The sequence below is a fragment of the Cygnus olor genome, chromosome 12 (assembly GCF_009769625.2).
Source record: "Cygnus olor isolate bCygOlo1 chromosome 12, bCygOlo1.pri.v2, whole genome shotgun sequence".
In the NCBI taxonomy this organism is placed as follows: Eukaryota; Metazoa; Chordata; class Aves; order Anseriformes; family Anatidae; genus Cygnus; species Cygnus olor.
The window spans coordinates 11,118,718-11,131,766 of NC_049180.1; the positions used below are offsets into that span (position 1 = coordinate 11,118,718).

At 37.3% G+C, this 13,049-nt stretch overlaps 1 protein-coding gene across 1 annotated transcript in view; it reads left to right on the forward strand.

The window, feature by feature from the left end:
- RHPN2 (rhophilin Rho GTPase binding protein 2) overlaps positions 1-13,049 on the forward strand; it is a 29,717-nt gene that overhangs the window by 7,514 nt on the left and 9,154 nt on the right. Inside the window, exons 2-7 of the mRNA XM_040571485.1 lie at positions 2,417-2,532; positions 4,104-4,232; positions 7,187-7,262; positions 9,543-9,620; positions 10,272-10,396; positions 11,380-11,546. Of these exons, the coding sequence (XP_040427419.1) occupies positions 2,417-2,532; positions 4,104-4,232; positions 7,187-7,262; positions 9,543-9,620; positions 10,272-10,396; positions 11,380-11,546 (691 nt within the window). The remainder of the gene's footprint in view (positions 1-2,416; positions 2,533-4,103; positions 4,233-7,186; positions 7,263-9,542; positions 9,621-10,271; positions 10,397-11,379; positions 11,547-13,049) is intronic.

A 13,049-nucleotide genomic window follows, 5' to 3' on the forward strand; every position in this document is an offset into this window, starting at 1 on the left:
AAGCCTTTCATCGGGGAGACAAAAGTGCAGCGCTTACAAGCCCACTGGGGTTGATATGGATACCTCAGTTTGTTAGTGCCTTCTCCTCTTAGTCCCCAGGGGATGTTTTTTGCATTAAGGCTTCACACGGAGATTAGTAGCTGGCCCCAAAACGAAGGGAAACATCCCTGCTACTTTTGTTCTTTGCACAGAGTTTCAGGTCATTGCAGTTTTGCACTCATTGTTCAACTGGAGTCTGTTTAACTTCTGGGCTGGACCTTGATCAAATGTCCATGGAAATAAACAAAACACTTCTGCTGAGCTTTGTGGGCTTGCGAATCAGGCAGTTAATCTTCCTGAAAAAGTTTCCAGAAATAGAGTTGTGAAGGAGTATTTGAATGACATCAGGAAACTTGTTTGGCATACAGAAAGGTAGGGAAGTGTGGATAGAAGCTGTGGCTCTATAGAGAAAATGAAGACAAGGGTAGCGTGATGACACATTTAGGAAGGATGCTTGGACTAAGCAGTTCGGGCAAGAAGCTGAAAGAAAACATCACAGACCTACGTAGGTGTTTAAAGATGAGAGGCCCAAGAATCAAGTATTAAAGCTGAATACAGGAAGCAAGATGAAATCATTGGCAAGGTTGAAATGAAAAATGGCGTGGATAGAATGGAAGGGGAGAAGGCTTTGGACACCAGTACTGGAGAAACTTCGTACAATACAGAGTGAAGAAAAAGCAAAGCAGGAAGAACAGCAGCAGCCCAGAAGAAGTTACAGGCTAAAAGCAGAAAGCAATTTGTAGATACAAGACCATATTGTACCTTTAAGTATGCCTTGCTTTCGTCTCTGAGTATAAACGTGTATGAGAGAGCATAAAGTATTTTGTAGTTAAGACTCCTCCTAATCATAAATGAACATGTTTGCTACACCTGCATGTACACTCCAGTAAAAAGTTCATCTTCTTTGTATTCTGTTTGCCACCAATGCATTCTCCACAAAGAGAGGATAGAGAGCACATCCAAGTTTTGGGCCTCTGCTGTAGTTGGTCCTTCATTGTAGAAACACTTCTGCGATGAGAGTAATTTAATGTGACATATTTTTTCAAGTTATCTGGCAAACGTTGCTTCGGAAGATGCTTACATGAGCTTCCTGTCATTTTACCTATTTATTAACAAACTTGTAAAACTAGGGGTTTAAAATTAACAATATTAGGCTATGGGCTTTCTCAGATAAATGTGTAATCTGGATTGATCAGCTCATTGCTCAATTGCCAGGTCAATTTGTCTTCACTTGCCAACCCAAATAAAGACTTGTTGATTAGAACTTCATGTTCTGTTTAAATACTTGCTTTTGATGTACTGGTATGTCATTGCCTGACCACTCATAATTAAAGCTTGTTGAGAAACTTTTAAATACTGTTAGGTCACAACCACATTCTTCTAGTCAAAACCTGAGAGGGAGGTCCAAAACTGTGCTTAATCTATTGGCTGGGGTACTTGTGGGAAAACTTGAGTTGGACAGAGCTGAGCCTATTCTGTCCGTAGTGCGGGTTCCAGCAGGACCCAGCTAAACTTCTTGACACCCAGCAAGGCCACACAAAAGGGCATACTTTATTTAAGGGTAAACCTCAAGAAGGAGTGATCTTACTTGCTTCAGAATTGGTAGTTAAGGCTGTAGGGATGTGCTGGTTGGCTGTGATGAGTATTAACGTTCAAAGACAGAAGCATTTTTAAAAGAAGGGGGGAAGCAGAGGCAAAGAGGAAAAACAAAAAAACGACAACAGTGGAACTGAAACTTCTGTTTTAAAAAAAAGGCGTTAAGATTGCATTCCTCTCAAACAAAGTCAGACAAACATGCAATCCTATTCATCTGTAATAGTTTTATCTTATCACTGCTCGCTGGAATATGAAGGTTTGAGTATCAGAAGGAACAAGAGCAGAGATTCTTAGAAAAGTTCTTAAATCTGTGTTGCTACATATCCTGCTTCCTGATAGAATTGTATTTCAAGGCTTCATCTCCTGGTACAAAACTCAGATACTTCACAAAGGTTAAGAGGAGCATTACTAAGATATATTGCCTCGTCAGATACTGTTTTTTTTTTTTTAATTTAATAGCACTTTCTCAAATTCAGTTGTAATTGGACAATAGCTTCAGAAGATTTTTAGGGAAGAACAGACTGGCTCAAAGATGTGCATAAGCCTTAAACCAGGTATTTTCAGCATGTATTTTAGTGTCAAATGCTTTGGTCATGATGTCTCTTTTGGTTTTTAATAAGATTGAGAAAAGAAATACTGTCAAAACAATCATTTGTTACTGATGTTAACGTAGGTAACTGGTATTCATGCAGAACCCATGCCATTAAAGTTCTTTCAAATACAGTGTTACTTCTTTTTCAGAATCCTGTAACAACAACAAAACTTGTTTCCTTAATTCCAGGGATGTAATCCTCTTGCTGAGACTGGTCGAAGCAAACTACAAAATCAAAGAGCTGTCTTAAACCAACAGATCTTGAGAGCAGTAAGAATGAGAGCTGGTGCTGAAAATCTTTTACGGTATGTGTCATCGCTTCCTAGTTCTCTGGCCTAAGCAGCAAAATGATTTTTTTTTTAATTTCTTTTTTTTTTTTTTTTGGTGAGGACAGAGGGGAGATGAATGGCTGCTGGATGCATTGTGAATATTCCTGCGCTAACTCTGTTGAGTTACTGCCTGCTATAAAGTGTGCTTTCAAAGCTGCTGTGTTGCAGCAGACGGGCTGAATGTTAGACTTACTGTAACTATCTATCTTGCTCTGTTTGGTCAACTTTATTGCTAGTAATAATGGCAAGTGAACCTTGTTGAGAGCAATATAGCCATATTAGAGATGTTTACCTGGACAGAATATTGGGGTTTCTGGGAAAGATACTAGAATCCCTTCCGTGGATGATGGTAAGCTAGCCCAAACATTGAGCCTCAGTAACATCATAATTAAATTGCAGCTATCATCAAAGCTTGACCATTTATCTATGCAGTGCTCAAGATTCAGTCAATTCTGTACTTACATCCAGCGTGTGTTACACAGGCAGCAGATTTTAACACTGCTTAATCTAAGCAATCTCAGGAATCCAGTAAAGTTCACTCACAGATAATGTATATTTAAAATATGAAGTACAAGCTTAGAATTTTAGCCTTGGGATACACAGTTCTTCACCCAGATGCTCAGCAAAACTGGAGGATGTGCCCAGTAGAGCCAGATGTATGAGAAGGTTGTTCATAAATATTTATGGAGGTTAATTTTAACTTAAAGGTAAACACAAAACGCTGCAAATTAGACAACAAAAAACTTGCTTTTTATCTCAAACTCACATCTGTGTTTATTGGTAATAGTTTAAGTCTCTTGTAAACAGTAATACTGTATGGAGAATCAGGTTAGAAATAGGCGTATAATGTCCTGAAATATGCAAATAGCAAATCACGCAGAAATGCTCTGGGGCCTGTATTAATATCTGCAGTGCTAGCGGTTCAAGAAGTTATAATGTAAATATATAGATGGTAGAGGAAACAAACAAAAAAAATCCAATTTGCTTCAGAAAAAAAAAATTTGAATTATAGAGAAAATCATATTTTATTACAAAGAAATCTTCCTACCTGTATACTTGGTTGTAAAACATTCTGTAATAACTGTTTTATGGGAAACTTGTTTTCTTTTATTGTTAAGATCAGAAGTCTCAGCAGATCATTACTTAGCTAAACAAAGTGGGAAAGTCTCTTTTGAAAAAATATTTCCGGATTCTCCTCCCCACCCTAATATCTTCTAGGAAGAGACTGCATAATCCTGAAATGGGATAGTGATTCTGTTTAAGATGCTTTATTGTTGCTGATTAATGTATCTGAAAATGAAATTGAGCCTTAATCTCACAAAAAAATAGCATATGACAAACCTTCTAGGTGTCTGCATGCTGTTATCTGGAAACTATCATTCTCTCTTGACAGTAAAGCTAATAAATTTTGAAACATGAGGTCTTGTATCATCTCTTAAGGGGATAAAAAAAATCTTAAAAATGCTGAGAATGCTAGCAAGGGGGTCAGCAAAGCTTTCGTACAAAATCTGTTTCTCAGCAATAAAAAAAATTACTTCTTTCTGCAGGGCTACCACCAACAACAAAGTAAGAGAACAGGTACTACTGGAACTAAGTTTTGTAAACTCGGACCTGCAGATCTTAAAGGAGGAATTAGAAGGACTTAACATCTCAGTAGAAGTTTATCAAAATACAGAGTAAGTTTAAAGCTAAGTTACTCAATTATTAACAGTTCTTCTGTTTGCCAGTGGAAATAAAACTGTTTCTAGATTGTCCAGCATTCACAACAATAATTACCTGAAAGAACAGAGAACTTGATAGGAAGAGAACATACTTGATGGTAGATTTGTTGACTAAGGGCTAGTCTGCATATTTATCTTTCACTTGGGAAAGGTATGTGCCACTAATCCTTAGATACGGAGTTCCTTCATGGAGGAGAATATTGTAAGAATTGAAAGGTCTTGGGGCATTATGGGTAAACGCACGATGCCTAGTAGAATTTGCAGTACTAGGATGGCCAACTGGTTCACAGCGTTCTGGGGTGAGCAAACCTAGTGCACCTATCTGTTCTCAAAGGCATGCAACAGTCCTCTCTTTAGCTAGTAGAGGATAAAGGAACAACACTGCTTTGGAGCTCAAAGCAGACTTGAGGTAATCCTTAAAGTGTGCATTTCAGTGATAGAAAGATATAAAGTAGAGAACTAAAACAGAAATGTGTAATAGATGAAGTTGGAATTGCTCCAAGATGTTATTTCAACTTTAAAAAGCATGCTAAACTTCAAATTGCATTGGGCTTCCCAAATATAAAACTTTGAAGTTAAGGTTTATTCATTGTCTGAATACTGCAAAGATTTCTCTATCAGTTAGATGTCTTATTGCTTCGAAAACTGAACTTCTCATATTTGATTAACATTAGCAGCTCAAGATGCAAACTAAAGTGCTTTGTGGGAGGGGGTATAATTTTGGATCCTTCTTAGCACTGTTTTTGGTAAGGTTTTAACTTCTGGCTACAAGGAAGCCTGAATGTACAGGGACTAAACACGTTTACAGTGGGGTATGTTTCCAATATATGCTGTCCCAATGCAAAATATCTACGTTTTATTTTTTTTCTTGGAAGAAACTTGTGCCAAAGTTCCTTCCACGACAATTCTCTATACGATGAGATAATTTTTTTGTTGTTGTTGTTCAAAATCTTACCAGTCTTCATAGATGGATGTGAGCACAGAGAGTAGCAATGAAAGATATGGCTATGCTAATAAGAGTGAGACTCCAGCAATACCAGTCCTACTTCTAGTCAAAGAATATTTGAAGTATCTGGATTCTCAGTGAAGGATGAGCAGTAGGTCAGGCCCCAAGGCAGGCAGAAGCCTTGTGGCTGGGCAGTAGTATGCTTTTTCGTCTCTCCTGATCCCTTCCTATTCTGAGTTTTGCGTTTCTGCCACTGTGATGCTGTTCATTCAAAGCTCTAGATGCCATCCACTAAAATAACCCACTCCCTCTGTAACTGCCCTCCAGCCTTTAATAGCAAATAGCCATTAATAGCTACCATCTGAGTCCATTGTGTGTACAGTCCTCAACATGAGGTCACACCCACATCACTAGGTTACGGTGTATTGTATTGCGCTGATCTGAAGGGTTGGTCTTCCCGTTTATTGCACACAGCTTGGCTGCATTGAGCAGCATGACACCGCTTCTGCTCAGACCTGGAAATGTAGGACCGCCTCCCTAACTGTCCAATACCTCCATGATGTAATCTGTGCTGACTCCATGGGTGTGGGGCCCCTAGGAAACTTGAAAAATAGAAATGCCTCTGTGTAACAAATGCCGGTGTCTACAGGAACTGTGGGCAGCATTAGAATTCATTAAATCAGTAAGGCAGGATTTCGCTTGCATGTGTCTCACTTCCGAGGGAAAAAATCTGGATACAAAGTGATGTAAAAGGGTTGTGGTTTCTTCCAAAAGCCTCATCAGGAATAAAATAATTCTCACTGCCTGCGGTGGTGTTTTTGCTCTGTACCCTGGAAGCCCCTTCCAAGCTAGCAGAGCCGCTTTCTGGATCATGCAAACTAGTTTTAGCACTCTTCCACTGCTAAGGAAGCTGCATTGCTACTCCTACCTTCCCCAGATAGAATTTTCTCCACTGAGAAAGTGATTTTGCTGGTTTTGCTGATAAGACCATAGATGAATCACACCCGTGCCATTTTGTAGCTGGTAGCGATATACTCTGAATAATGACTATGCAGTGAATCAGCTTGCAGGAAAATGGAAAATATCAGATAAAACTCATAATTGCCAGACACTAATCCATTAAACCTACTAAGCAAACTAGGCACCTGGAAGCAATCCTGATCTCACTCTGATCTCACTTTTTTATAATTGGGTAATACAGAGGAAGAGCAATATAAGTAGCTTTCATACTGAAGGATAAATAGTAGTAGTTTTTTGCTTTTAAATTCAATGATAAGAGTCCCATTACCTAGTGTTGTTTACTAGTGTGATGTGGGTTTAAGTCCATAATACAGACGCGTATTCTTTTGAGGATTAGATTATTTTTTATATCACAGTTCTCATCATATTGCCCTTTGATGTTTTATGGTTTGAGTTGTATACAAGGTTAGCACCTCGTGTTGTCTCAGTAGTTCTCAGACTTCCTAGTCTTAGACCTTTCACTGTTCAAGTTGTTACACTTTGGCCCGACTTTTCCCTGTTAGACACACATCACTTCTACATACAAAAACATTGTTAGCATGTAAAATACTGATTATAATTATTGATAATTACCATAACTCCTACTGTGGCAGATGTCCTAGCAGTTGTGGAGCTGTTTCTTGTGCATATAACTTGTGCAGGTGTTTAAAGGTAGAGCTAAGCTTCAGTAAGCCAGCTTTTGAAAGTCTCGTTTTCTTTTCTTAGGGGGAAAAATAGTCTCAAATAAAAAAGGCACAGACAAATAGCTTTCCTCACTCTCATCTCTAGGGCTCCCAGGCTACTAAGCAGACTTTCTTGGAAAGGAAAGACCTGTTCTAAACTATGTATGTTTTACCTGAGCACCCATCAGCGTACTAGTTTTCTGTCATCAAGTGAAACAGAAGTAATTATTGACAGACAAACATAAAACTAAGATTTCTGAATCTTTTCATCTTTTTCACAGAGAGACTTTCAGCATTCCCTTGGTACCTCTTGGCCTGAAGGAAACCAAAGAAGTAGACTTTACACTCCCCCTCAAGGTAAATTTCAGAGATACATTTCAGAATAAATACTTAACAGAATTTGCATTTCAAATTTGTTTGAAGAAGTAGAAGTAATTTATGTACAAAATATTTTTTGTTATATTTGTCCTAGAACTGTGATCACAGTGTGTTTAAAAATTACCCAGTCATTACTTGGGTTGTTGCCCTGCTCTGTGCCTTAATTTACATTCCAGTGAAAAGAGAACTGGGCCTGCTTTCTCCTGGTGTGCTTAGCGGAGATGAAGATTTTAGTGTTTGTGCCGTGCTTCACGTTTACTAAACACTACATACTTGAAGTGAAGCAGATCTTCCTCGTTAAGAAGCTGTTATAGTTTAAACAATATGACAAATAATTTAGTATTATTTTATTCTCGGCCTGCAGTGGAACTGTAGGATGGTTTGGTCCCTCTAGGGATATTTGGCTTATCTGTCCTCAGTTTTAGATTTGTTTTAGATTCTCCAAGGGACAAGCAATAGGTAAAATATGCTGTACAGGAGCACTTGAACTGCATGTGATTCTGAGTAGGTTATGATTGTAGGAATAAAACTAAGAACAATTCCAAGGGTGCTTTGTGGAACCACTGGCTGGAGGCAAGGCATAGCCTAGTCCCTATGTATATGTGTATCTCCTGGTGCAGTTAGAAGAAATGGTGTCTCGTGTGTTTGAGAATGTTGTTTGACATAGTAAAAACCCGCCTTTTTCAAGGTTAATAGGCTTGGAAGGCTTTAGCACTTTTTATAGCTATCATCTCTACAAATAAGATAGTCTTATTTGTAATTATAAGAGTTTGTAATAAGGCATAAGAATGGCTAAGCCATTCTATGAAAGCTGTGTATAAATAATACATGTCAAAGGAAGATTCTGCTTTTCACGGACATTTTTTCAGGTTGCCACTCTTCCACCAATTTCAGGTCCTCTGTAAAGGAACAGCTGACCACAGCTGAGTCCCTCTATGGCAGGGCAGGAGAGGTAGTTGACAGCACCACTCTATAGTTAAGAGCAATACCATTACGAATCTAAGGTATAGTTAGATTCAGAGCTTCACAAAGCCACATTAGGCTGTACTTACTATCACTAGGTGTTTTATCTTCGGTGGAGTGGGAGGGGGAAGAGGGGTTTAAACTGAGAATAATCTTTGGGCTTTCAGGGGAAGCTACAAGTAACATTTGGAATTAGTTATGTAAAATGTTACTCAAATTGCAAAACAAACATAAAACTTCACTTTTCTTTCTGGATTTGGCAAGTTGGAAGATTGAATGTGATACCATTCCATTCAATATTAATTACTGAAATCGGTGTTCAGTATTTATTTATGACTGTTACATTTAATATTTATTTCTGCCCCCCATGTTACAGCTTCCTTGGCCTTCATGTCCATATTTTCCTCCTTATAATAGAGCCTGAAATAATGTATCAAAAAAGGACAAGGAGACAGAAGATGTTATAAGAAATTCCACTTTGAAGACAGTATAGTTAAATGAATTAAAATGAGCATAAATAAGAAAAGAATCAAAATTCCTTCTATAGTTTTTGGTTCCATTAATACTACTACTGAGTACTACTCTTAAGTGTGAAAGGAAGTAGTAATAAAGATTTTACTAAGCACAACGGAGCGATACTCCAGTTTGTGCTAGCCAAGCTAGCTCAGTTGAAAAGCAGAGTTGCAGCATTATCACCACTTGTTTGTGGGCTAATATACCTCGCCACCTTCTCTACTTTGGGACTTTCTGTGTATTGTGCAATGTATTATTGAACCTCATGGCAAACTGTCGTTTATTATCATCATAGAAGTTGTCTCTGCTTTTACTTCTGTAGGTTAATCTTGATGGCCAGATTATGCTAGCACTTATGCCATTGTGACTGTGTTAATTTCAGTGGAATTGCACTACTATAGCTGACAAGAATTTGGCAGCCTCTTTCTGTTAACAAGTTTTTATGGTCACTTGATTCCCTTGTTATTTTAGATAACAGGGTTCATTTGTCCCTTTCAAAACCATTAAGTGTTGTTGTTTTAAAACTCAATGGAGTTAATATAATAGGTGTTTGGTACCTTTACACCAGGCTGAAATTTGGGTTTTGGTCTCAATTATCAGATGAAATTATTAGTTCTCCTGTCTTTTTGAAGTCTCATCACTATATGTAGCCATACTATTGACTGGAGGAGACTAGATAATGTGCAAATCAGGACCGAACCAATTTCCTACTGTTGGCAACTGCAAGAAAAAATAATGAATAGTTTAAATTAATTTTACCTATTCAAATATTTTATTTTTTAGGATTTTATTCTGGAACATTATAGTGAAGACAGTTCCGAGTATGAAGATGAAATAGCAGATCTCATGGATCTGAGACAAGTAAGTTGAAGTATGGCATAATGAGATTTTTTTCATGAGGTCTTTTAATCTAAAGTTACAAATATTAACATTTGTATAGAATCGGCATATGTCACTGTTATTTATAACTCACTATATTCTTACTGACTTCATTTCTGAGATATAGAATATGAATCTCCATTTTCCAAGAGCTTTGCAATCTGAGTAAAGAACAACTGAGAAAAGGATGAATTTATGCAAAGTGGTTGAGCTATTGACACAGCTTTGTAAATCCCAGTTTATCTATTCTTTTCACTTAAAGTATTGTAAATTTAGCAGGAAGAGTGTTCAAATGAGTGCATCTCACAAAAGACTGTAGTTGAATGGTGATTATTTCTAACTACTGTTTCCAGTATTATATTAGAAACACTAAAATTCTTTGTAGCTTTCATAAAATGCCTGCAATCTTTGTTTAATTAAGTCTGAGACTCACAAACCAGGACCCTTTTTCTTCCATAAAAGTTATGTTCTACTTCTGTGTAGCTAAAAAACTCTTAAGCTTACTGTTCTCGCATTACATACATTTCTATGAAATGCAGAAGTGCAGAGGAAGTAGAACTTTATCCTGGGTGTTGCAGTATTCATCGTGTAACTCAACAGAATAGACTTTATTTTAACCTGTTGTATTTTAAGGCTTGCCGCACTCCTAGCCGAGATGAAGCTGGCATTGAGATGTTGATAAGCTATTTCCTTCAACTTGGTTATGTAGAAAACAGATTCTTCCCACCTACCAGGCACATGGGAGTTTTATTTACATGGTAAGTGTGGAGTTTGTTTCTTTTTTTTTTTTTTTTTTTAGAACACTGTTAATCTTTAACTTGTCTCCTGTTTAATTTGAAACATGTCTGTGCTTCTTCCCCCCCCCCCCCCATCCCAGTGTGCATCGTCAATGGTGGTTGGTGGTTTTGTGCTGTTGTGTGGTTTTTTATTTTTTTATTTTTTTTAGTATTAAGTGTAAACCTGAATACAATACTTTAGCCCTTTTCATACTTAGGATGAAGTCCTTGTCTGAGTTATGATTTGGGCTACAGGTTTCCACAAGGGAAAAAGTGGGGAAAAAATAATTTTGGACAACTGCAGATGTTTCCTGGACTCTGAACTTTGTTGCTTGAAGCAGATGGGGAATGGGTCGGACACTCCTTCGGTTTCTTGAGTATCTGGGCCTGGAAAGAAAAATGACATAATTTATTATAGTGCAGTGTTTACTACACTTATGAGCAAGGATGATGGACTTTGAATTCAGAATTTTGATTTTTGTGATTGAAAAAAATGAGAACTGTGATACAGCCAAGAAGATCTGTTAAATTCCTAGTCATAACTGCAAAAAGGAACTATAAAATACAAGTTATATAGGGTCAGACTGTAAGGGCCAATAGTTAATCTGTGGCAACATCTAATAGTGCGTGCCTGATTTAAAAAGTACAAGAACATAGCAAGCACGTAGGAATACTTCCCCAGGATGCTCTCAGCTTCAGTAGTGTCTTATAGGCACTTACTAATACGCTTCTGGAGGCACTGCTTTAAAACCTGAAAACTAAGTCTCAAATAAAACCATTTTCTAGTTTGCGGCACCTAAATTGTCATTGCAATACATAATGGTGTTTCTAATCACCTTTATTTTTACTGTAGCAGTACAATTATTAAGAATTACACTGTTCTTTTGGAAAAACAGAATGAAAATATCTGTAGTTTCAATGGGTTCTGCACATCTTAACACTTAGTCTAATGTTTGTTTCCAAAGGTATGATTCTTTCACAGGTGTTCCAGTGTGTCAGCAAAATCTGTTGCTTGAAAAAGCTAGCATTTTGTTCAATATTGGAGCCCTCTACACCCAGATTGGAACAAGATGCAATCGTCAGACCCAGAATGGGCTTGAAAATGCTGTTGATGCTTTCCAGAGAGCTGCAGGTACAAATATAAAATACAAAACATAAAAACACATTTATGTGAATGTTCCTTATCTCAGCCTGACTTCCTGCAAATTTGTGCATTTTCCACATTCCTTAAGCAAATAAGATGCAGTAGGGAAATTCAAAAAGTCTAGAGAAGATATGAGATGAAGCTTTAATTCAAAACCTGGAACTGCAGTTTGAATGTGCTGATAAAGACAGTTAATACTGTGGTTAATGATTAATGAATTGTAGTTCAAAGGTCTTAGTGATAGTCCTAATGCTAACTGTTTCATTTTGTTCATTCTTTGTTTCATGGGCATAGCTGCTTTGACCTCTGTGATTTTACATTGGTGTAAAATCTGTACAATAAACAATTTGAAGGGTTAACAAGGGGCTTAGAACCCATTTTTGTATGGTCTTTTCAAAATTAATCTTACTGTGTTCTGTGGTGAAATTTGCAGTTCATTTGAAGTTGGCTACATAGATTTTCCGTAGATTCCAAAGGCAAACATTCAAAGTACTAAATTTCCATCCCAAGCGAAGAAAAATGCAAATTCTAACAAAGGGAATTGGATCCCTTAAAATAACATGTTGTAGAAGCTGTTGTTTTTTCTTCAAGTAGTTTTTCTAATTTTTTGTAAATGTCATCTGCTACAAATAGTGCTTAAAGACACTACCTATGTAATTAATATGTACTCTAAGATTTGTTTTTGCAGTAACAATCTGTGGCTGTGGGTTTGCTCTGTATGCTGCAAACTGTGAACCACATAATGGGATTGTCATAAAGCCCCTCTTTCGAGTACACAGAACAGCTATCCAGAAAATCTGATGGCATTTCTTCATGTATTTATTAAGTAGATTTTGGTTTTCAACCTTTGTATCTTACAGATACAATTTTCTACAAGAAATTTTAGTATTTGAGAGATTTCTCCATTTTGCAGCTGCTCCTTCCATTTTGCAAATGAAGTCACTACTTTTCACTTCAGTATATTTGCAGAACAGAATTAATTCACAAATATAAATGTATCATCTGCTACCACAATACCTTTCCAGGGCCCCAAAGCAATGTGCTCAAGAGGCATTTCATTGTACCTGTGCATGGCTCCGTAACACTGTTCATTATGTTGCTGGAGACATGATATAGAGCATGTATTAACCACTTCTCAGTGCTGAATGGAAAATGTTGGACAGAGTTTATTCTCAACAAAGCTCTCAGTGTGTGTATGCTTACTACGTAAGCAGAACTATGTTGAGAACCAAAAAGAGATTTTTTTTCTGTATTTTCAGTTCCTTTTGGTAGGGTGTTCTGTCAGTACTTGGATGTGTCTGGCAAGTGACTTTTGGTGGTGGTGGGAAAAATGCAGAGATGGCCATAATTCAAATTTGTGTAAGGATGTATTAATAAGTTAAAAGATACAAATACAACACAGAAAATGAAAGATATCAGAAACTGGTAGTAAGAAAACATAGCACAGCATGACAGAAATAAAAGAAGTGACAAGAAGTAAGATTACAGAAG